General features: G+C 42.9%; 1 protein-coding gene across 1 annotated transcript in view; it reads right to left on the bottom strand.

Annotated features, from left to right (window-relative positions):
* The window catches only part of Pdpk1 (3-phosphoinositide dependent protein kinase 1), a 61,173-nt gene that overhangs the window by 20,642 nt on the left and 15,306 nt on the right, over positions 1–25,225 (bottom strand). The window contains exons 2-5 of the mRNA XM_021220956.2: positions 9,605–9,874; positions 6,031–6,073; positions 5,633–5,770; positions 572–716 (exon numbers count right to left, since the gene is read on the bottom strand). Coding sequence (XP_021076615.1) covers positions 572–716; positions 5,633–5,770; positions 6,031–6,073; positions 9,605–9,874 — 596 coding nt within the window. The remainder of the gene's footprint in view (positions 1–571; positions 717–5,632; positions 5,771–6,030; positions 6,074–9,604; positions 9,875–25,225) is intronic.

Genomic DNA, 25,225 nt, shown 5'->3' on the forward strand with positions numbered 1-25,225 from the left:
ACAAGCCCAAAGTTCACATCAAACAAGTATCAACAGCACAGGATATAGGCACTTCAACATCATTTTATAACTGTATCACTTTATCTTTATAAAGCAGGTGAATTATTACAAACTTAACAACTCTGGCTTCCAATGGCCAACCTTGCTTACTTCATCTACCACTTTTAGTAATATACTATTGAACTTATTTTCTCAGTTCATAAAACACAGTTCTAATCTGCCTTTTATCAAAATGAATTAAAAAATGCGACCAGAATTATTAAATAGGTACAAAAGTTGCAACTGACAAAATAAAAAGCACCAAGCTACTAGTGTCACAGGAAGTCACCTCACCCAAGTTGAACTGATGACTTAGACATGAACTTTCAAAGTGCAAGGTCCTTTTACTTCTAGCCTGTTTACAGCTTTCTCAGTGAGCCACCATCTAAAAATACCTATATCATAATTTGTATAAGGCCAGCCAATGCCAACCCCAGAGGACTGGTGTCAATTACTTGTCCAGATCAGAGCCACTGGCCCTACCCATCACAGGAGCTGTGCTATACACACCATCCGGGGCAGTGTCCATTACCTGTGAATGATGCCCTTGCCATGCAAGTATTCTAAAGCAGACACAATCTCAGCCGTGTAAAACCGGGTACAGGTCTCATCAAATGAGCCAATTTTGCGGATGTATTTAAGTAGCTCTCCATTTTTGGCATAACTAAGGCCAAAATCTGAATATTTTGTGGTTAAGGAAGAATGGAAAAAATATATTTTTCTGAAAATTAACCTTAAAAGTCCTGGAAGAACCTTCTTTTTTTCAAATGCAAACTGAAGGTACCTGTGCTCCAAGAAAAGTTGCCCCCAAAAGGGTCAGATCCAAGACCAGGTGCCAGCACAGAATTCCTAAGACACAGTCCCTAAAAAAACATGGACAGCACCTTTCAAGCCCTTGGTGCCCTTCCAGACAAATGGTCCCCAGAGGCCACTGTGGCCGATGAAAGGAAGTCCCTAGATGGCTATTGGATCAATAGACCAGGGCAAGGCACCAACATGTGAATGCCTTTAAAGCACACAGTTCTGAAGTCCTAACAGAACCCTGAATGACTGCCACCATTGTGAGCCTTGCCTGAACTTGCTGTATTCCATGGGCTGGGCTAACAGTCCTTCTAGGCATAAAAGTGCCATGCTTTCTAACAAGTCACTTGATCTATTTGGGAAACATCTGCTGGGGAGGTGAAAAATAACCTCCTGGCCCCTCCACGCTACAATATGTGTCTACTCATGCTTTCCTTCTTTGAAGGGGACTAAAGTGCTAACCTCTCTGACAGCCTGGGTCACAAGGGCCTAAATGCTAAACTAAGTAGCAATGATGAGGTCAAACTTGAAATTCATACAAGAAGCCAAGGTGGACTTCTTGCTCTTTTCTGGCTTTTGTCTGCCAAGGCACTGCTATCAACAACCAAGGAAGAAGCCTGAAGCTCTGGGTAAGGAAGTAACCCAGAAGAGACAGGACTACAACCAAAGCTGGTAAAGATGCCCCTGGCAGGACCATCTCTGACAACCTATGCCCCTCGAATCAGACAAAGTCTGATAGAGACCTGAAACATGCACTATGGAGAATAGAACAGAACTATGCACTATGGCTCTTAGGCCCAGCTGCACCCTGTCTGATCCCTCAAAAGGGAGGCTGATGCCTTGGTCCTGGCTAGTTTTATGTCAGCTTGACACAAGTCATCTGGGAAGAGAGACACTCAATTGAAAAACTACCTTCTTAAGATTTGCCTGTAGGCAAGTCTCTAGAGCATTTTCTGAATCAATGATTGGTGTGGGAAGGCCTAGCCCATTGTGGCTGGTACCATCCCTGGGTATACAGACTGAGCAAGCCATGGGGAGCAAGATAGTAAGCAGCACTCCCCCATGGCTTCTGCAACAGTTCCTGCCTTGAGGTCTCTGCCCTCATTTACTGTCGTGACGTTCCTCAGTGAAGGACTGTGGTGTGGGACTCTAGGCTGAAATAACCCTTCCTCCCCAAGTTGTTCATGGCCACGGTATTCTATTACCACAGCAGAAACACTAAGATGTGCCATGGAGCCACCGGTTCTGGCCTAACATAGGCTGACAGCAGAGCCTCACTAGTTAGGAGCCCAGGTATAATATATAAGGCCACATGGGGTCAAGAGAACAGGGGGTAACCTCTCACTCTTTTGCCCTTGATCTGACCCTTCACTGGGTCCCGACTCCCATGAGAGGAACACCTATGGGTCTCAGCTCGGAAGGGAAGCAGAGACAAGTAGTAGCTCCTAAATATAGCAGGTACCTAGGATTATTTATCAGGCTGATGGTTCTCTGTAATTATAACCTTCCCCATTCCAGAATGTTCTGGCTGAGAGATTAAGCAATTGACTCAAGTTCACAAAGAAAACAATGGACAGGACAAGAACCCAGTCCTCTGGTCAAAAGCAATGGTCCTGACTCCATGCAACAAATGAGGCATCACAAGGACAAGCAGGTATAGACTGGTCTGGTGGGAACTCAAAGATAGTAGGGTGGGAAACAGCCGGGAGTAAAAAAGAAGGTTCCCCACTGTTTAGGCTCTGATCAAGCCAGGACTATGCCACAATAGAGAAACCTTGTGTTTGACCTAGCCTCTGGACTTACTTTCCCAGAGTCCCATAGTATATCTGATGAAGAACCCTCAGTAGACCCTGTGTGGTCCATCTGTCTGTTTTCAATCTATGGCTGAGGTGTCCCCAGGCTCTGCCTCATCTCAACCTGTTCTAAATGGGTCTGGGTTCAACCCAAGTCTCTTAAAGGTAGTGAAAGGAAAATATACAAGGGCTAATCCCTCTCCTCCACTTGAAATTATGACTAAATGAAGGGCAGTGTTATCTCATATCTGGCATTTCTTCATGCAAAAAGTTTCATTTTTCTTTCATAATACAATGTATATATAATAAGGATTCTCAGTGAGGCAGAAGTCACTGGATCTCATTCTCATGGCAAGTAGGAGAGCCATTATGATCCTTTGGGTCTTAGACCAAGAACAGTATGTGCCATTAGACAAAGACCCAGAGTTCTTTCCTCCTGAACTGATGTGGCCAGTCTCATTTGGAATCACATAGCAAGAACACTCTGGTCTGGTTTCTGAGCTCTGATCCTACCACTGTGTCAGAAGATGAAATCAAGCATTTGTGACTGACTCTGTCTTGGTTATCCAGTCTTGAGGAAAACTGGGTGTCTCAAGGATGTGTAGGATGAGAAGACTTGGTTTCAGGTAGTAGAAGTGTGAAGTGGTAAGATCTTTTAAGAAGCAGGGTTTACTGACATGTCTGTGGTCACTGAGCTCCTGAGACTCACTGGTCATTGCAAAGTCCCCAAAGAAGATTGCCATGAAGCGAACCCAAGCACACCCACTCAACTGTACCTCCTGGCTTGAGGTGTGATCCTTTTTTCACACACGGTCCACTACTCGCTATATACAGGACTACATCATACACCACGCATCCCATCCGGACACTCAGCCTCCAAACTGTGAACTAAACAAATCTCTTCCCCTCAAAGACCTAAATGCTGCAGGCATTTTGTAGCAATGACACAAAGCTGACTAGTAACAGAGGTTCAAGGTCAATAGAAAACATTGTTTTGAACCCTGGCAGAAAAATGTAGGCCTTTACACAGGAACAATTCTGGGTCAAAAATTTTGAAGCAAGGGAGGAGGAGGAATGGAGAGGGGACCAGGAAGGGAGCAACATTTGGAATATAAATAAATAACTTAATAAAAAAAAAAAGTTTAGGCCTGAGCCTAGACCTCCATCTGGTAACTACAGATTTCATGGACTCAAAAAGGGGTACTTTCATGCACAGGGGACATAAAGAGTAATCAACACAGGTTCAGAGAGACATGTAATGAAATACAAAGATACTACTGACAGCTGTTGTGTGATTGACAGCAGAAGTGGAGGACCAGGGATACTGGGATAATAAAATAAGCCCTATTTGCTCTAAAGACCATCATCTTCATCAGCTCATCTGTTCTCCTAATGTTCCTGTTCTCCTATTGGATCTTGCACCAGTACTCTCTAAGCAGGCCCTCTGTCTCTGCTGCCTCACCTTTGTCATGAACTTTGCTCCCAAGAACTGCCTATCCAACTTTCAATAACTTATTCATGGGCTAATCCTCTAATCAGGCACAGGCCACATACTAGACTGCCTGGCTGGCAACTAGGCAGGCCTTCATCAGAACCTATGTGATCTGTTGCCTCTGAATCTCCATGTTCCCAGAGGCTTCTTCTGGGTAGCTGGACAAGTAGGTAACAACTCTTATCTGCATATCGCCTCCTCAGAATGGGTCCACACAGACCTCAACCAAGAACCACATGTATCAAATGACAACCTACTGCCATCTAGCCACTGGCCAATCTCTCTGGGCTCAATAACAGATGACAGTGTAGACCAGGCTCTGAAGGCAAACACCACCAGACACCTAACTTTGCTTTCCCCATGTCTAGACCACAACTACCAGAGTCAGAGCAAACCCCATACTCCTCCATACTTGGAGAAAACCCAGAACTGGTAGCAGTACTTCGCAGCTCAAGGAGCTGGTTCACTGTGAGCCACACATGCTTCTGCCCTCCCGTATCTACAGGGCTCAAAGACTCACACTCCACATACTCACACCTGTCCTTCCAACTCACCCTGCGACCTGGACATTTGTGACATCGTTTTTAATAGTCTATGCACAAGCTCTCCCAAGGTATATTAATACAACAAAGAAGGAAGAGCCTTCCCTTATCAGCATTTTGCTTATTCCCCTGTTAAATGAGCACTTCGAAATGGGAGAATGAAGGGATTCTCCATTCATAGACACATCTAGCAGAAGCCAGAGTTGTCATTAAAAGTGAAAGCAGGTGGTGGGAGTGTTGGTGCACGCCTTCAATCTCAGCACTTGGGGGTGAGAGGTCAATCTGGTCTACATAGTGAATTCCAAAACAGCCAGGGCTATGTACTGAAACCTTGGGGGGAAGGGAGAGAGAAAATAAATAAGTAAATAAAAAGGAGGAGAAGAGGAATGTGAACAAACAGCAATGAGCATACACACAAGGTGAATCTGCTGAACAGCTCTGAGGAGCTGGAGAGGCTGAGTAAACCCAGCAGACATAAAGCTTCAGGAAGGTAGCACTCCGGGCTCCTCTAAGTCACTCCTGAACTTCTTCAATAACCAGTCAAGTTTTCCTTCCGATGGGTATAGAAAAGTTAATGCCAACTCCAAAAGCCTAAAGAGGCCCATGATCATTTTTTTCCTCTCAGGTCCTCAACTTTTTAAAAGCAGAAGTCAATAATACCTAACAGACACTCCAGACAGAACATTTGCTAGAGGAATGAAGAAACATTTCTACATCAATATCCAGCAAGCACAACTAAAACAACAACAGTCCATTAAGTACAACATTTATCAATAAACACCTTAACACTGAGGGCACTCACGACGGTGAGCCTCAGCCATGTGCTGGTGCTGTCTATTGCCTCCAAGGGTACCCACAGAGATCTGTGCTGTGCCCTTCCTTTCAAGGAACAATCGATGTAGCCACAAATCTAAAACACAAGGTGGTTTTCAGACCATGGTTTGCATTGACCATGCAAAGGATACACAGCTTTTCGTCGTCCTGAAATGTAAAGTAAAGTTTCACAAAGAAGGGGTGATCCAGGCGCGACATCACATCTCTCTCTCTAGTAACATACGGAACTTTGTTTTCTTTTATAATATGACGTTTCTCCAGAATTTTAACTTAAGGTAAGAGAGAAGTGAGTTTACTAACATTAGAAAATGTAAACAAAGAACAACACAACCCAGTAAATTTTTAAAGGTAACTGGTATAAACTGAAGTTGTCCCAAAACCACCCACCCAAGGTTAGAAGGTTTGAAGACTAACCTTGTCATAGATTCTAAAATCAGCACAGGCCCTGCAACTGCCCAGGTTGCCTTACGAATAAAAGTGGCACCACCCCTGAATGCCAGACATACAGCTCACTTGAGTTAGTACTTACTAGCATATTCTCTGGAAGTGGCCAGTTCTCGGGCCAGAACAACCTAGTTTGGGGANAAAAAAAAAAAAAAAAAAAACATAATGTAATAATGAGATCAGTCTGATAAGTTACTGTTTACATGTAAAGCGACACTGGATTCTGTACTAACACACATCAGGAAGCCACTGCTTGTGTTCATATGTTCTAATAGTTAACAAGAGCATGACAGCAAACATGAAATGGTCAACAGTGATCATGCCATTGTTTTCAAAAGTTCATAATCAGCCAGCTACCAAAAGTTGTCATAGTACAAAGTACCAATGGGCAAGCCAGGCGAAAAAAAAAAAAGAAAAAAAAAAAAAAAAAACAATAGGCATGGTAGTGCACATCTATGTATCTTTAACACTTGGGAGCCAGAAGCAACCCTGCATTACACAGTGAGACCCTGTTTCAACACCCTCTATCCCAAACAAACAACAACAACAAAAAATCTAGGTTGACATTTCCTAATACTACCACAAGTGGCTACTAGAAATTCCTTCGGAAAAACTTCAAGAATATGTGTTTTTAGCCAGGCAGCGGCAGTGCATGCCTTTACTCTCAGCACTCAGAAGGCAGAGACAAAAGGATCTCTGAGTGTGAGGCGAGCCTGGTCTACAGAGTAAGTTCCAGAATAGCCAGGGCTACACAAAGAAACCTTTCTCAAAAAACAAAACAAAGAAAGAAAAGAAAAAGAATATGTCTTTTTAATATAGATCCTAATAAAAAAGGTGCCCCTGACTTAGGCTTCTCATACATTTGCTGTCATATATTTCATTTGATAGCATGAACATAACTCTACTGTGTACCAAGAGGTAACACAGCACGGAACAAACCATCTTTACAGAATGTTCTCCATACAGAGTACATCTCCGTCTGTGTTCAGACTCCACCCACTTCAGGGATAGAGTACTAGCAAACCCTGGGCACACCTGAAGTACCAGACTGAAAAGAGCTGGGAGGACCAAGGTTTAACCAAAGCCTGCAAGGGGCAGCTTTGTCAAAAACAGTTTTTCTCCAACATGGTCAATAAATATAAATGGATGTGTGGTTTTTTGTTTTTTTTTAAGATGCTTTGCAATGATGGACTGATAACCGAAGTGCAAGTGAAACATGCCCCTAAGAAATCACTGGACCTGGGCAAAAGAAGGCCACAGGTTATAAGTTACATCCTGTGACAGGGCTCCCTAGAAACAATCCTGGAAAAGCACTCTAAGATGCCCAGGCCACCAGGAACAAGGAAGGACTGAATATATTTAAGTAGAAAGAACCCAAAAAAACTTTCTGAGGAAACACACTGCATATACTGACTCCCAGCCATGAGGGTGAAGGGAGCAGCCTGGAGTAGTTTATTCCCCCTGGGATGGAGATTATATATATTCACATTCTTTCATGGACATGTATACATGTTCTTCTATGTCAGAAAGCACCATGGTTTACTGAGGGGGGGGCGGCGGAGGTGAGGGGTGTTGTTTTTCGAGATGTAACCTTGGCTGGCCTGGGCTGGAGCTTTCACTTTGTAAACTGGACTGGCCTTGAACTCAGATTCACCTGTTTTAGCCTCCTAAGTGATAGGATTAAAGGCATGTGCCATCATGCCCAGCTTGTGATCAGATTTCTAAACTTAGCATTTCATAAGCAGGTTTCCTACAGAACAGAGGCTTCTAAAGAAGTGCACGGGATATGTTGCTCCATGTTACTAGGGGTGATGTCATTACTATCTTGGATGTGACAGAGTACTTGGGAGCCTGTCTGCTCTCTAGCACTAGTTTCAGGCTCTGCCAAGTGAATATCCTGCTCAATCTGGTAACTGTATGTCCTTTACTCCTCCCCTGGAAATCCAATTTAAGTGTTCACTATTTCAAGAATAGAGAGATGAATCAGTCTGACACCTAATCTGAGACCCAGAGCTTCAGACGGCACAGAGCCAGGAAGGAGCCTCTAGCTTGCAGGCTTTCTTTCCCAGGTGCCTCACAGCGTGAGTTCCAAATGGCACTGAATAAGGATGACTTATGCCACCAGGAAGAATGGTGCCTACAGCCCCGTGAAGATAAATATAAAGAGTAAACTGAGGAAAAGAACTTCAGCAGACTATCATCTCTAGCTGAATGCAACACCCACAGAGCTCAAGCGGTTCTCTTTCTGCAACGTGTGGCGAGGACCAAAGACATGGGGAGTCATCTTCATGGTTGGAGGGTTTTTTCATAAGGCCACAATCCTTCTATGTTACTTCACCGGAGTTGCTAATTAAGACCTAACTTATAGTGCGAGAGCCAACAAAGTCTATTTAGGATGAGCTGTTAGGAATGTAAGTAAGCTAGACTTTATCTTTTGTTTTTTAGAATCTTTCATGAATATAAAAAAGAGTGAGAAAAAATTTTCAGTCAGTCATGGTGACGCTCATCTTTAATGGGTGTACTGAAAAGGAAGAGGCAGGTAGATCTCTGTGACTCAAGGCCAGCTTAAGCTACATAAAAGCTTTGGGCTAGTGAAGGCTAGGTAGTGACACCTTGTTAAACAACAACAACAACAACAAAAACAAGTAAATAAATCTTTAAAAAAAACAAAAATTCTAAAGGGCTAGAGAAATGGCTCAGGGGTTAAGAGCACTGATTGCTCTCCCAGACGTCCCCAGTTCAATTCCCAGCAACCACATGGTGGCTCACAACCCTCTATAATGGGATCTGATTCCCTGTTGTGGTATGTCTGAAGACAGCAATAGTGTACTCATATACATAAAATTAATAAATCTTAAAATAAATAAAAAAGACAAGAAGAGAACACAATTTCTCATATGGAATCTTCAAACAGTCAGGTCTAAGGAAGACTGGTTGTTTAGGATGAGCCTCGGGAGCTACCCTGGAGTGCCTACTTCAGACTGGAATTGGAACACAGAAATCTGTTTCATTGGAGAATGTTTTAAATTGTGAGTGACCCATACCTGGACTACTCTGTAGCAATACCTACTTGGCCTGGGAGTTAGAACAAAAACTCTGAAGGCCAACTCGCCAACAAATACTTACCACTTACCCTCATAGTTTTAGGAGCTAAAGAAAGCAAGCAAACAAACAAAACCAGGCCAAAGGTGGGGGTGTCACTAAATGTTACCAAAAGTCTCCACAAAGAGATACTAACTCTGATACTAACTTTCAATCTAAGAAACTTTTAGTTTTCTATGGCCTGTCCATTAAAACAGGAAGACACAGAGCATAAATCAACAAATGCTTTTGTTTACTTATTTGTTTTTGAGACAGGCATTTAAGATGTTGCCAAGTAGGCCTTGAAAGGTCCAGGTTCAAACTCCTCTGTCTCAGCCTCCCGAGTATAATAAATAAAGGTATGGGCCAACCAAAACAGACAAAATCCAGTTTAACCACGCTTTCTTCACGTGGTGGCTAGGCTAAGTACACTCTCTCCAAGACTTTAGTGACATGCATAGCAGGAGACAACCACAGGGGCACAAGGAGACCAATGCCTAGTCAGGTGTTCTCAGTAGTCTGTGATCCCTAGAGAACCCTGTGCTCAACAAGCAACAGCAGCAGAGGCACATACTCACTGTTGAAAAAGAGCCCTCGCCAAGAATTTTCCCAAACTTGAAGTCTTCAGGGCGTTTCTTGCGAGGCTGTGGTGGCAGCTGGGCAGGGTGCTGCTGCAAGGGGTTGGTGCTTGGTCGGGCTTCAGCTGTGGTGCCATCCATGGTGGATCCCTGCCTGCTACCACCACTAGGAATGCCAGGGGACGAGCTGGGCTCAGTCTGGGACCTCACCATTGATGGGGATGGGCAGGAACATAGCACCACACTGGACTGAATGGGCACAGCGTCATACTGCAGACACAGAGGAAAGAGGTAAAAGTCGAATGGCTCCATTGTCCTGAGCAGATGAACCAAGTATAAGCACTTTATGCCAGTACATCTGATCTGGGTGTTCACTGGAGCCAAAGTCCTTCCCTCCCACCCCGCCCCCTTGCTCATCTTCAGGCATATTCTCACATCTCTCTTAGCACTACTCCAACCACTCCACAAGGCCAGGCTAAGGAAAGCAGACATAATATTGTATGTACATTTGTAATTCTGGAGTATGTTTACTTTATACAGAGACACCCAATGCTGGCAAGACTTATGCTAAAGCAAGAAATACTCGTACAATTATGGCTAGCACCCAACATGGGTGCTACTGTTAAAATGATTTGGGAAAGCAACTATCAACAAAATGATTATAGAACTGTCAATGAGACAGAAATATGAAAGATGAGAGGAAGCACACAGTTAAAGTTGAAAGTATAAGCCAAGTGTGGTAGTGCACACCTGAAACCCTAGCATGCAGAAAGTCATGGCTTCTGAGCCAGCCTGGGCTACATAGCAAGATCCTGCACCCAAAAAAAGGAGGCGGGAAAGAGTCACTGAGAAAGAAAATAAGTGTTCAGAGCTAAACTGGCAGTATGTAAACATTGTACCCACATCTATAAATGCCTTCTCTTCAGCTCTGCCTTTGGCATGTCCTCACAGTGGTGACACTATCCTAACTATAAGACTGAAGAGATATGGTTCAGTCAGTAAACTACTTGATTTGTAAGTATGGAACCTAAATTCAATCTGTAGAATTAAAACAAAAGCCCAGTTAGTTGTAAAGGAGGTGCCTAGCATGCATGAAGCCCTGGGTTCAATAAGTAGTACGTAACTCTCCCCCCAAATCAATAAAAAGAGTAAGAGAAATCCAAGCACCGGCAAAGTATAAGCAATTCCTAGGGTGCTAACTGGACTGCCAACTTAAGTTTAACTGTCAAAACTCAGGCCAGGAAGGCCTTGTTATATGATTGATTGGTTAATTGATTGATCGATAGAAAGATGGATAGATAGATAGATAGATAGATAGGCAGGCAGGCAGCAGGCAAAAAAACTATATATAGAGAGAGAGACTGCACTCTCTCATGTACCACACATCCACACACATACTATCATAAAGTGAACTCAGGCTAGGAAGTAGTGGCACACGCCTTTAATCCCAGCACTCAGGGTTAGAGGCAGGAAAATTTCTGAGTTTGAGGCCAGCCTGATCTACAGAGCAAGTTCCAGAACAGCTAGGGCTACACAGAGAAACCCTGTCTCAACAAAACAAAATAAGTAAGTTAATTAATTAAAATCAAGTGAACTCAGCATATGCAAATTACTTAGGTGCTAGTCTCTAACAGTCCTCATCCTCCTCACTCAAGAACTCCAGAAAACTTCTATAGCTCAGTTCTAGAATGTTTGCCTAGAATAGATGAGAACCTGGATTCAATTCCCAGCATACCCAAAAGAAAATTTAAAAGTACACAACTTGATGGATTTAGGGCCTGAAATCACAGTATCTCTTATTAAACCACCCACCTGTTCTGTGTTCATCAAGGTTGCCACTGATCAAAAGGTGACCCATGAGCCGGGCGGTGGTGGCGCACGCCTTTAATCCCAGCACTTGGGAGGCAGAGGCAGGTGGATTTCTGGGTTTGAGGCCAGCCTGGTCTACAGAGTGAGTTCCAGGACAGCCAAGGCTACACAGAGAAACCCTGTCTCGAAAAACTAAAAAAAAAAAAAAAGGTGACCCATTCAAAAACTATATACAGCAGACTGCTCAGAAAAAATAATAAGCTAAATGAGTCCACATGTTATGCTTCTTTTCTTCCTTTCTTTCCTCCTCCTGTTTTCTTTAGCCTAACAATAAAACTCTATGAGCTAAGTAGACTAGTTAATGTATGTAAACATGGCAGTATTTTTGTGTATGATTTAACTAAGACAGACAAGGATGGCTGCTTTCTTGATAAACAGAGACAGAAACGCAGAACCATAAAGAAGCCAGGGCTCTGGAAACACAGTAGGACAGGTGTACACACAGAAGCCAAGAGTAAGCAAAGGAAAGCTTAGCCACCTAGAAGAGCTAAAAGAGATGCTCATCTCAAGATTGCAAACTGCTTAACCAATCTAGACAGAACATCCTGTGACCTAAACGTAATGAGTACGGAGGAGGTGAAGAAAGGGAGAGCAGATGCTAACACGGGGGGTGGGGGGGTGGGGGGGTGTCTTGCCTACTCCACAGTGCAGTATGTGAACTGGGCTCCTACGAGCAGACTTCCTGGAAGGCCAGGGTAGCAGCAGCATGCTCCTACCTAAGCAACCACCATCAGTAACCCTGGACCTGCTCTGTGGCAGAAGGAAAGGGCTTTTTCTTTCAGGTGAGTTTGCTTAAATCATGCTAGGCAAAGTGTAAAAATATGGAGGTGCTAACCAGACACATTACTAATGAAATATGACCACCTGACTACAATAAGGATCTAAGACTCTCAGCAGAAAATTAAGTTTTCATTTTCTTGTGTGCTGAACAGCGTTCAAAGTCTCAGTGAAACCTTCAGCAAACGTAGAACTTAATAAGTTGAATAGAAAGGAACACAACAATACTAGACAAGTATTTTCCACACACACAAAACCTGTTAAACAGCCGAGCGTGGTGGCGCCTGCCTTTAATCCCAGCACTTGGGAGGCAGAGGCAGGCAGATCTCAGTCAGACCAGCCTAGTCTACAGAGTGAGTTCCAGGACAGCCAGGGCTACACAGAAAAACTCTGTGTAGCCAAAAGCAGTCAGTATGCTATGGAAATTTTCAGATATAAACTTTTGGTGTTGTTTTGAGATAGGATTTTATGTAGGCCAGGATGTCCTTGAACTCCTGATCCCACTGTGGATTATAGATATGAACCACCACAAGACACAATTCTCTCTTCTCTTTCTTCCCTCCTTCCTTCCCCTCTTCCTTCTACTTCCCCCTCCCTCCCTCTTGGGGAAACAAAGTGTGTGTAGCCCTAGCTGCCCTAGAACTCTCTATAGACTAAGCTGGCCTCAAACTCAGAAATCCACCTGCCTCTGCTTCCTAAATTTTGAGATTAAAGCTGTGCACCATCACACCTAACTCAAAAATATAAAATCTTAAATAGATTGTGGCAAGCTGACACGATCTGGAAGTCCTAACTACGCACTAACACATTTCTTGAACCAACGGAATCTAGGAAAGGAGCCAACTGACTTCTTAAGATCAAACCCAGGGCCTCCCACATGCTAGGCATGCACCCTACCACCGAGTAACACTGAAGTCCACATGGAAGCCCCAATAGGGGACAATATTGTTTCTTCATAGTAGTCAAGACCCATTCCCTGCAAGGTGCTGAGTGACATTCGAGAACAACTAAGTTTCAAAGAGCCTGCCACAATGGCTGCAGACAGTACCACAAACTGCAGGCATTCTTCTGGAAAGAGGGCAAGAGGTCACAGAAGAAATGGGCCTGACAGTCCCCCATCAAACTGGTTGTTTTGGGACAGAAGACCTTGATATCAAACACCTTTTGAGAGATACAAACAATAAATACTTATACTGCCTTCAGGGACATTTACTAAGAAAAGCTATCTTCAGCTCATGCTTCCTGACTGCTAATTTTACAGTTCTGGCCCTTGGAGAGTCCACTGGAAGGCAAACCACTAGAAGTTGATACATGGGCCTGTGGTTTTTAAGCATGTGCCTTAAGAACCTTCGTTTCTTTATCATCTGAGTGGTTTCCATGGTTGCAATAAAAGCCTCCAGAACAGAAGCTCAGAGAAGAGCACTAAGTCCTAAGATGATGAGTCTATACCTGAACTGAGTTCTACTGAGCCGTTGTACAAGCACCTACCCAGAGCAGTGTGACCAATGGCTCTTGACCCCTATGGCAGCTTCTGGCCAGAGTGAGGCTCACTTTATAGAGCACAACCTACCCCAGCAGACTCCAGAAACATCAGACAGGATGGACTCAGAAAAAGGCAGAGTACTACTGGGCACAAACCCTGCCAACTTCCTTTATAACACCCATCTACACATGAAACAGCAAGTGCCACAGAAAATACCCAGTTTACCTAAGCAAGTAAATGAGAGGTTAGGAGGTGCATGAGAGCTGAGATCTGGAGAACAGGAAATTTGTATTTGTTACTACTGGTAGTGTTAATTTGGGGGAGTGCCAAGAGTGAAACTTAAAACAGATTAAGAAAGCCACATTTTTTACTGCAGAATATAGCATCTGGATGTATCCTTGATTTGGACCAATGCAAAAGACATCAAGCATCATCCCCAAAACACATGGCCAGTTCAGATGTGCCACCAAAGCTACTTTCCCAAGAAAAGTGCCCATGTCCAGTCCACAAACAATTGGCTGGCCAGATCCTGTATTCTGCAGTGAAAAATGACTGTTCTTAACTGCTAAGCTATACAGCTCTAGTCCTGCTTTGAACTTTTCAAAGGAATTTTATTTTAGGCTTGAGTGAAGTAAAGAAAAAGTATCAGCATTAGTGTCTTGTGTTCCCAGCTAGGAAACACTTGGGTTAAATCCTTTTTTAAAAAAAATATTTATTTATTTATATGAGTACACTGTAGCTGCCTTCAGACACACCAGAAGAGGTCATCAGATGGTTGTGAGCCACCATGTGGTTGCTGGAAATTGAACTCAGGACCTCTGGAAGAGCAGTCAGTGCTCTTAACCACTGAGCCATCTCTCCAGCCCCGGGTTAAATCCTTCTTGTGGGGGGCTAGAGAGATGACTCAGCAGTTAAGAGCACTGACTGCTCTTCCAGAAATCTTGAGTTCAAATCCCAACAACCACGTGGTGGCTCACAACCGTCTGTAATGAGACCTGACGCCCTCTTCTGGGGTGTCTGATTTATATATATAATAAATAAATAGGCTAGTGCCTATTTGTGATAGGCTCTAGGAAGTATACGGACTATATATAAGTAGGCTCAGGCAGACCCCTTTCCTTCAGGTCCCTGACTTGTCTTATTTGTATTCTGGAGTGGCTTGCTGTGCTACAAAGAAACAAGGTGTTTTTAGTAGCAGCTAGATACAAATTCTTAGGTGTTTCTTTGCAGTTTTGTGCTAACAGTTCACTTCAGTAATAAATACAATCTTAAATTAGAGCAATACTAGACATAATCTCACAGAAAGTAAAATGTCGAAGACTGGCATTGTCAAGCAGAGATCCAGCCAAATTTGTGCCAAGAGTCCAAGAGAAGCTGGACCAGAAAGTAAGGAATGGTACCTAGGTGGCACTTCCTCAGGCACCAGCCTGGGTACCTTGCTGAATTAACTGCTGGAGATTAACAGGTTAGAAGGAGATGGCACGCCAGCTGCCTGTCTGGTCCTGTCCAGACAATTGGGCTTCTGGCATCTTTGCCAAGTGGTACCACCTGAGCCTGAGTTAGTGTACCCATGATTTTCCTCTCTGCATCTGGCACCCCTAACCCTGAGGCTTGTACTGTTTCTGCTCTGAGGGGTGGCTATACAGTGCCAAGGAGCCAACCACAAGCCTCTGGAGACCTGGGTATCCTTGCCTCTGACACCAAAGTAGGTTCTTAACAAGATCTGTTCACTTTTGGGTCTCATTTATCTTTGTTGTAAGGGTATCCTCTTTCTAGGATGTTCAATGGGGTCACTGCCTCTGTCCGCTGACTGCCATTAATATTTTTTTCCCCACGTGTGAGAATACCAAATCTAGTCCTTAACAAGTTTGACCCTAGTTGAGAGCCTCTGGGAAAGAATATTTGCCAGAGTTTCTCGGATGGAACTTGTGCTGTTAGTGCCATGTGTTCCTCTTGAAGGATTGGCCTTGAGATGTGGTCCTGCACCTGACAGCCTTAGCCAGTAGACATCAGTTCAATCTGCAGTACCCACATGATAGTTTACAACAGTTTATGCCTTCAGTCCCAGGGGATCTGACACCCTCTTCTGGCCTCCACATGGCATATAGACATATACAAGAAAAACATCCATATATATAACATGGTAAACTTTTAATTTAAAAACTTGTTTTTATGTGTATGGATTGCTTGTATGTATGTCTGTGTACTGCAAACATGCAGTGCCTGTGGAGATCAGAAAAGGGTGTCAGATGCCCTAGTACTGGAGTTACAGACTGCTGATGGCAAAGATGTGGGCTCTCAGAACCAAACCTAGGCCCTCTGGAAGAGCAGCCAGGGAGCTTCTTACTCACAGAGTCATCTCTCCAGCTGCTGATTTTTTAAAATTTTTATTTTATTTATATATTTAAGTTTAAAGCTATTTGGGAGAAAAAGGTCAGGGAAGGCATATTTCTGTCTGAGTTCAAGGCCAGCCTGGACTACACAGCAATTTCTAAGCCAGTCAGGGATACATAGTAAAACATAAAATGATGTCCCAAAAATAAATTTATAAATAAATAAAATGCTCAAAAGTAAAAATAAACTTTTCTTTGAAGGTACTTAGCACTTCAATATAAATCAACACAAAAGTAGATGTCTCTGTTGGTGACACATGTCTGAAGCCATCAGCATGTTGTGGGAAAGTAAAAAAATGCTCTGAAGCCTGAGCTAAGCCAATCTGGCATCAGTTTTATAGGCAAGAAATAGGAGGCTCCGGCAGTCAGAGGCAGGGTACATATTAATGAGATGCAGAATTAGAATGGGTGGCCCTGGAAGGACAGGAGAAGGACAGGCTACTTGAAAACACACCACAGAGCAGCACTTTAGTAAATATCACCACCTACTTCCAACCTATGAGCCCCAGGATTCTGCTTCCTGCACCCTTGGGTACACCTCTCTTAGCAGGCACTGCATTATTTACACAGCTCACAGCATGTCATCAACTCCACAGCCCCAGAAAACTTAAGAGTCAGGATCTTTAGCTGGGTGATGTTTACAAGGCCAATATGGTTGCACCTCCCTCATTGCTGTCCTAACATGCAACCATAACTATGGTTTAATGACTGACTTTATTCTGTAGTAAAAGGTAATGATAGTTGCAATATCACATTTTAAAGCATCAGCTACGAAATGGAATGCCTGAGGAAAAAAAGCCTTCAAGTGTAGAGTCTACATGCTTATTGTACTACAGCTGTTATTAGGAACAGCATATCTTGTATCATTTTTAGGTGGGTGATGAAGCATCATGCATAGCTTTCTCAGACTGTTACCACAGTCCGTAAGACACACAATGCCCAGAGAGGGCCACATGCCACGGGGGCCTGCTGTCTCCAGAAAACCCAGCTGATTTGGGTCAGGAGGTGAGTCACCCCCTTGAGGTACAGTCGCATCAACTTTGATGCCGACCTGATAACCCAAAATCATGGTAAGCTAATGTTTCTGGTTACTCAACAAATTTGAAATGTAAAGCAACAAAAAGCCAGTCTACTCTCCCTCTTCTCTCTGGAAGTCAGAGCACCCCATTCACCACAGCTGGGTGTACTGACACACATATGTGACCCTAGCACTTAACAGTATCACCAGCAGTTTGAGCAAATCAGTCTGGGTAAAACTACATTTCAACGACAAACAATAAAAAATCTCTAATTTCAGGATTCCAGAGGCAGATGGACCAGGACCAGCCTGGTCTACAAAGAGAGTTCCAGGACAGCCAGGCTATATATGGCAAGATCTCATCAAAAGCAAACAAAAACAAGCAAGCAAGCAAACAAAAACATCTCAAGGCTGGAGAGATGGCTCAGCAGTTAAGATCACACTGGCTGCTTGCTCTTCCAGAGGATCCTAGTTTGATTCCCTGCATCCATATTGTGGCTCACAAAGATCTCTGACCCCAGTTCTAGGAAATCCAACAGATGTACACATGGTGCACATATATGCACGCAGGGAAAATATTTATACACATAAAAAGTAAATAAACCTATGTCCGTCCTACAGACACCTTGTTGTTTCCAGAACCACATTCTCAGCCAGGTGATGGCGCACGCCTTTAGTCCCAGCAGTCGGGAGGCAGAGGCAGGCAGATTTCTGAGTTCGAGGTCAGCCTGGTCTACAGAGTGAGTTCCAGGACAGCCAGGGCTACAGAGAGAAACCCTACTACAACCACCACTCTCACCACCACCAAAAGGAGGAGGAGGAGGAGGAGGAGGAGGAGGAGGAGGAGCAGCAGCAGCAGCAGCAGCAGCAGCAGCAACAGGTTCAGCCTGCCTCATTGGCAATTTTATACCAGATATGGACAAGTCAGTGTGGCACTTCCGCACCTAGTCTCCTACCTACTATGCCTTGGTATCCTGGTTCTAAGTGAACTGGTAAAATATACTTGACGTTCTGAGGACTTCCAACTTGCCAGACCCCCCACCCCAAGTACTGAGTTCAACCATATCTCTCTCAGGGTGTAGAAACTCTGAGCCAGTGAGATAGCTCAGTGGGTAAAGGTGCTTACCGTATCAAACCTGATGACCTTACTTTGATGTCCACAGAACCCACATAGAAAAGACTCCTACAAGTTGTCCTCTGAGTTTTACCATTATCAGAGCACAATCCAAGAATTCTGAGTGCTTGTGAGAAAAACCCAAGAAAACAAGTCTTCTGAACACAGTTTCTTCAATCGCCTGGAATTATTCTTGGAATGTGTTTGTCTCCTCCGGATACAAGTGAGTTGGCTCCAGCTGTTGTTATTCATGTGCCCATAGAGAAAAACCTGTTTTTGCCATGTGCGGTCTTTGTGCTTGTGACTGCACACTTTGCTCAGGTGACTCGACTCCTCTTGACCCTGAATAAAGTTGGCTATTGCCTGAGACTTTAGTCCACCTCATTTTTAGGCTCTGCTCTCCCAGATTCATGCACCTGAGCAGAGCAGGAAACACACCATATGTTATAGTACATGTCTGTTCACATACATACACAAAAGAAGTAAAAAAATTTTAAATAGAAATTCATGGAAAATTAATGAGATACTCTTTTTTTGGTTTGTTTGTTTGTTTGTTTTGGTTTTGGTTTGATTTGGTTTTTTTGAAGCAGGGTTTTTCTCTTTGTAACCCTGGCTGTCCTAGAACTCACTTTGTAGACCAGGCTAGCCTTGAGTACACAGAGATCTACCTGCCTCTGTCTCCCAAGTGCTAAGATTAAAGGCATGCACCACCATGCCTGGTGACATATTCATTCTTAGATAAAAATACAGAGGGTCATGGGAATGAAAAGATGGCTCACCACTTAAGAGCAGCGGATGCTTTTTTAGGATACAGGCTTGGTTCCCAGCACCCATATGCTGGCTCACAACCATCTAACTCCAGGTCTAGGGGATCTGTTGCCCTCTTCTGGCCTCTGAGGGTACCAAACATGCATGCAATACACAGACATACATGTTGGCAAACTACTCTCGTGTCCACCAAAACCAAACTCGATAGAAGAATTTGATACATTGCTCTGCTGAGTGTTTTAAGAAATCATCAATCTATGAAGCAGCTCAAAATTGCTAAATGTAACAAACATTTGATCAGCAAACACACTGATACAAACAAAAATGAAGGTAAAAGCAAACAAATAATTGGTGGGTTTTCTTCTCTGCCTTATCAAGTCACATCAGACATCTTAAGTCTTCTAGAGCTACAGACAGTAGCTTCACTAACCCTCTGAAGACTAATTTCTAGGTACATAAAGGCTTATTTTTGCTAAATGTAGAACCATACATTTGTAAAGCACCTCAGTTCCTAAATACCCGGTAGCAAGTTAGCCTTGCTTGGGCAGCCTGGTCTGGCCAACAAGAGAGGCTTGGGTAGTGATGTTCCTGAACAAGATGGTTCTCAGGTATTTAAAAGAAAAAAAAAAAAATCAGATCAGTCATGACAGCCCATGCCTTTAATCCTACTTAAGGCTACTTCTCTAGCACGGCTGTAGCCATTTTGTTCCATGCCTGTCAGCTATTTCATATTGTTACGGTAATATATATGCCTGCCAGGCACTGACACAGAAAAATACCTTGACTCAGAACAGGGTCAGGCTGACCACATATAAACCCTGTTATGTTCTGAGGTTTGTTAATCTGAAGAAATTTCACAACTATCAACTTCACATAGGAGCCATCAAATTAAAGGTCAATATGAACTGCTATTTCTTTTTTTCAAAAAAAGATTTATTTTTTTTATTTATATAAGTACACTGCAGTTGTCTTCAGACACACAGTATAAGAGTGCACCGGATCCCATTACAGATGGTTGTGAGCCACCATGTGGTTGCTGGAATTGAACTCAGGACCTCTGGTAGAGCAGCAGTGCTTTTAACGGCTGAGCCATCTCTGCAGCCCCAGCTGTTATTTCTAAAATGGCTTGAATCCACCAGGTAGCACTTCTAGCACCTGTGTATGAGCTCATTGTGGTTTTTGTGGTTTGGGCCTCAATAAGCTGGCCCTGAGAAATATCCAGCTCAAAGTTTTCAGCTGTTGCCCTTGTTGATCAGTCTTTAGGTATGTGTTCAATAAAACCATCCCTGTCTGACTGAGATTGGTGTTCATGTGGTTTGTGAGACAACTCCTAGATCCCCAACAAATCCCAGCACTCAGGAGGCAGAGGCAGGTAGATCTCTGCATTCAAGACCAGCCTGCTCTACATACAGAGTTCCAGTAAAGCCAACAGTTACATAGTAAGACCCTTTTTCAAAAGGAAGGAGGGTTGATACAGCCACTCTAAGGAGAATTTTTTTTTTTAATCCATGTGCAACTTTGGGGGCAAACAAGACAAAACAACATCCAGTACACAACAATCTACCAATGGGTTAACAGTGATAATTTCTGAGGAAAGGACAGACTAACTCTTAACCTTGACAACTTTTAACCTTAACCGCTACAGAGGATAAAGAATGCTCTGGAGCAGCAGAACACCCACCAGAACAGGCTCTAGAAAGGAGAAGCCGTGGGCAGAAGGTCTTGGTGGGAACAGACATGAGTTTCTGAAGAACCTTATCAATGAGACAACATGAGGTCTCAAAAGCCTGCTGGACTTCCAGGTTCATTTATTCAGTCATTTGTTCATTAATTTCTTTTGTAATGAGTGATTAAACACTACGTGGTATTTGCTAAAGAACAGATAAATGAACTAGTACCTTCAGAATGCAGATTTGTGTACAGAACAGGAAGAAATCAGTAACTATGAGAATTGTTTTACAAATACCATGATACTCCAACTTATGAACTTAAAATTCCATTTTCAGGCCTGGAGAAATCAGTGAATAAGAGCATTTGCTCTTACACAAAACCCACATTCAGTTCCTAACATGGACATGGTGGCTCATAATCATTTGTAACATCAGTTCCAGGGAATCCAAAACCCTCACCTGGCCTCTGTAGGCAACAGACATACATGTGGTACACATACACACATGGGGACAATCATACACATAAAATAAACTTTTACAAAAATTCCATTTCACCATCAAAATATCTTGAGTAAAATTTAGAACAAATATCTATTTAGAAGCTTTACTAAGTGTAACCTATTCTTAACCAGAAAACAATAATAGTAACAGGTTCTTGCTTTTCCTTTACTAAAATTAACTCACATTGAAGCTGACAACTAAGAATAATTGTGTTTCTAATCTGAAATCATATTATCCACCACTTAAACATGAATCTTTCCTTGGGAATTAAATTCATTCAACAAATATTTCTCCCCACAATCTAGTTGGAGAATCAGAAAGTTGTTTCAGGGCCTGCAGGCACAGAGTACTTCCCTTCCAGACGAGAGATCTGCCCCTGGCACTTTGTAATCAGCCTCCAGCTTTAGCCCTAGTTCTTACAAGAACCTTGGCCTCCAGGACTCTAAGTCAAATGCTAAGATGAACTCTTACATATGAATATTTGTAATGCAGAAAGAACCTTCCTCCAGGGCTTCAAAGTGTGTGTGTGTGTGTGTGTGTGTGTATATGTCAGGGTGTACACACACACACACACACACACACACACACACACACACATTCCCCTAGTGTCCTAGCCTTATTCAACAAGGTAGTCTATGATCTGACAAGTTAAGGTCTCTCAGCTCCTCCAGCCATGTCACTGCTGCAGTTAGACTGCTTCTATTCACTCACATTGACTCACTATGCCCTCCTCTCCTACTGTCCTTCAATTCTATCATAGCCAGAAGGTATGTATGGTTTATCCATTACCATCAACAGCATCTCTCCAAGCAAGGTGCAAGATTCCTTGGGAGCTAAACAAGGTCTATCAGAAAGTTCCAAGAGCCCTGAAGACACTGTGTTTACCCAGCATTTCCCATGTATGAATGTACAACCAGAGTAATATGACTATTACATTTGAAAGATCCTAAAAGGAAAATGTTGGATTGAGTCAAACTTTTGTTTTTACTTAGAAGCTATTCTGTGCTTAAAATAGGAGAATAACAAAACCAGTCCCCAAAATACTATTCAACCAAGTGGGTGAAGGCCATTGGGCAGGAATCCCCTCCAGCAGAATCAAGAGCTCAGTTGTTTTGTTGTTGTTGTTGTTTTGGTTTTTCAAGATAGGGTTTCTCTGTGTAGCCCTGGCTGTCCTGGAACTCACTTTGTAGACCAGGCTGGCCTCGAACTCAGAAATCCGCCTGCCTCTGCCTCCCTATGCTAGGATTAAAGGCATGTGCCACCACGCCCGGCAAGAGCTCAATTTTTATCCCTAACCATCTTCTTGCTGGGCTCCACCTTCTGGATAAAGAGTTTCTTACTGAAATCAATAATAACCAAGCAAAACACAGGGTCACTATGCATGGCTAAGTCCAGAGGAGAATTTCAAAACATTCTCAAGCACAGAAACATCTGTAGATCTTTCTATACAAGTATGACACACACACCTCTACCAATTTAGAATTGCTGTCACCAGAAACAGGAATAAAAGGACAGCCTGGGATTCCACATTCTTGCAGCTAATTCTAAGTACCTAACCACAGGTTTCAACAGGCCAGAAGTCCTCTGGCCCTCTGCCTATCAGCCACTGTTGGTGAAGACCCCAATTATCAGCATCCAGAAAATAATGTCACCCTTTCCTCAAAGTACCTCCCCATTATATGCAGTGCTGGTCTATCTTATCTTCTTATCCACTGTACCTTTATATGTGTTGTGTGTAAATGTGGATGCATGTGGGGATACACGAAGTCAGAAGTTGTCATCTGGTGTCTTCCTCAATCACTTCTCAACAGAATTTTTTGAGACAGTTTTTCCACTAAACCTAGAGGTCAGCAACTAAGTAGGCTGGCTGACAATGAGCTACAGGGACTGGCCTGTCTCCAGCTACCCAGCACTGGAGTCACAGATGCTTGCCTGGCATTTACATGGATGCAAGGGATCAGAACTCAAGTCCTCATGCTAAAGAGGCAGGTACTTTCCTGACTGAGCCATCATCCCAACCCTTCATTTCTGCCTTTCTACTATCTACTAATGCTGTGTGGAGAGGAGACTGTAGACCAACGGTTTTCAATCTGTGGGTCATAAGCCTTTTGGGGATCAAATGACCCTTTTACAGGGTTCGCATATCAGATATCCTGCATATCAAATATTTACAGTACAATTCATAAGAGTAGCAAAATTACAGTTATGAAGTAGCAATGGAAATAACTTTATGGTTGGGGTCACCACACCATGAGGAACAGACTACAGTCACAGCGTTAGAAAGGTTGAGAGCCACTGCTGTAGACCGAGACAAACTAACCAGAGCCCTGACTTGTCTGATGTGCCTGACTTCCAAGTTTTGTACCTGAAGAAATTCCAGTCTTGGTTCAATCTAAAAACTACAAAAAGGCTGACAGAGTGGCATGTGTAGTGATTGCAGCTACTAGAAAGCCGAGGCAGCACAACTGTGAGTTTAAGGCCAACATGGACAAAATAAAAAGATCAAGTCTGAAAACAAACATTTAAGTTGAAATACAGTGTCACATGAACTCAGAATCTGAGTTCACAACTCAGAACTCAGAAACTTAAGCTTACAACCAGCTTGACGACAGTAGTGAGTCTAAGTTAACCTGCTCTACTTAGCAAAATTGTCATATATATATATATATATATATATATATTTAATTAAAAGCCTCAAACAGCCCTCACATTCGTATGTGACTCAAGGCAAAGGTCATACAATAAAGTTTTACCTGAAAACAAATTTGAGGATTCAAAGCTAACCAGAAAGATCACAAAAGCCAAGACAGACTCCCTGCTGAGAAAGCAGCAAGTGTTGCCTTGCCATGTGCAGAAGGATGATACAAAGTACCATCTCCAAGTGCAGTAGGAGACAAGGATCTAGCCCTGATTTAAACAAAAAAAAAAAAGTCTCAGACTAGTAAGGTGGGTCAGCAGGTAAAGGCACTTTACCGGTTCCTTTCAATTGACTTCAGTTCCTGGGACACATTTGGTAGAAGGAAAGAAATGACTCCCAGAAGTTGTCCTCTGACCTTCACACGTACTGTGCACATGCCCACGCCCACATAAAGTAAAATAAGTACATACAAGTAACTTAAACCTTAGTTTGTTATTGTGGTTTGATTAAAACAAAAACAAAAACAAGGTCTCTCTTCATAGCCCTGGCTGTCCTGGAACTCACTATGTAGACTATGCTGGCCTCAAACTCAAGGCCTGCCTCTTCCTCCAAAGTGCTGGGGACTAAAAGTATATGCTACCATGCCCAACTTTAATTTTTTTTTTTTTTTTTAAGAGAAACCAGTCCTGTCAAGGAATCCACTATTTGAATAGATCCTAGAGGTGTTTAAGCCTGTAGATAGTGACTGTCTGGAGAGTCTATATTACAGGCCAACTCCAACCTCTACCAGACAGGAACTCTACAAATCCCCAGTGTCTTTCATCTAGAAGGATTTGACTGGATAAGCAGAAAAGTCCCTTCCAAAATAAATAAATAAATAAACAAATAAATAAATAAATAAATAAAAACTACATTAAATGACACACATTGAAAGCATCATGGACCACAGGCTTAATTTTAGTAAAGTACAATGAACTTCATCTAACATCATGACTGATGACACAAATATCATGAACTACAACAGGATGCAGGAGGCATCTTGATTCCATAGGGTTCCTTATAACCATCACACTGAAAACATCAGATGGGGGCTGGAGAGATGACTCAGAGGTTAAGAGCAGTGGCTGTTTTTCCAGAGGACCTGAGTTCAATTCCCAGCAAACACATAGTGGCTTACAACTGTCTATAAATGTAATCAGATGCTCTCTTCTGACATGCAGGTGTACATGAAGATAGAGTACTCATATGCATTAAATAAATCTTAAAAAAGAAGGAGGAGGAGGAGGAGGAGGAGGAGGAGGAAGAAGAAAGAAAGAAAGAAAGAAAGAAAGAAAGAAAGAAAGAAAGAAAGAAAGAAAAGAAAAGAAAAGAAAAGAAAAGAAAAGAAAAG

The sequence above is a fragment of the Mus pahari genome, chromosome 21 (assembly GCF_900095145.1).
Source record: "Mus pahari chromosome 21, PAHARI_EIJ_v1.1, whole genome shotgun sequence".
In the NCBI taxonomy this organism is placed as follows: Eukaryota; Metazoa; Chordata; class Mammalia; order Rodentia; family Muridae; genus Mus; species Mus pahari.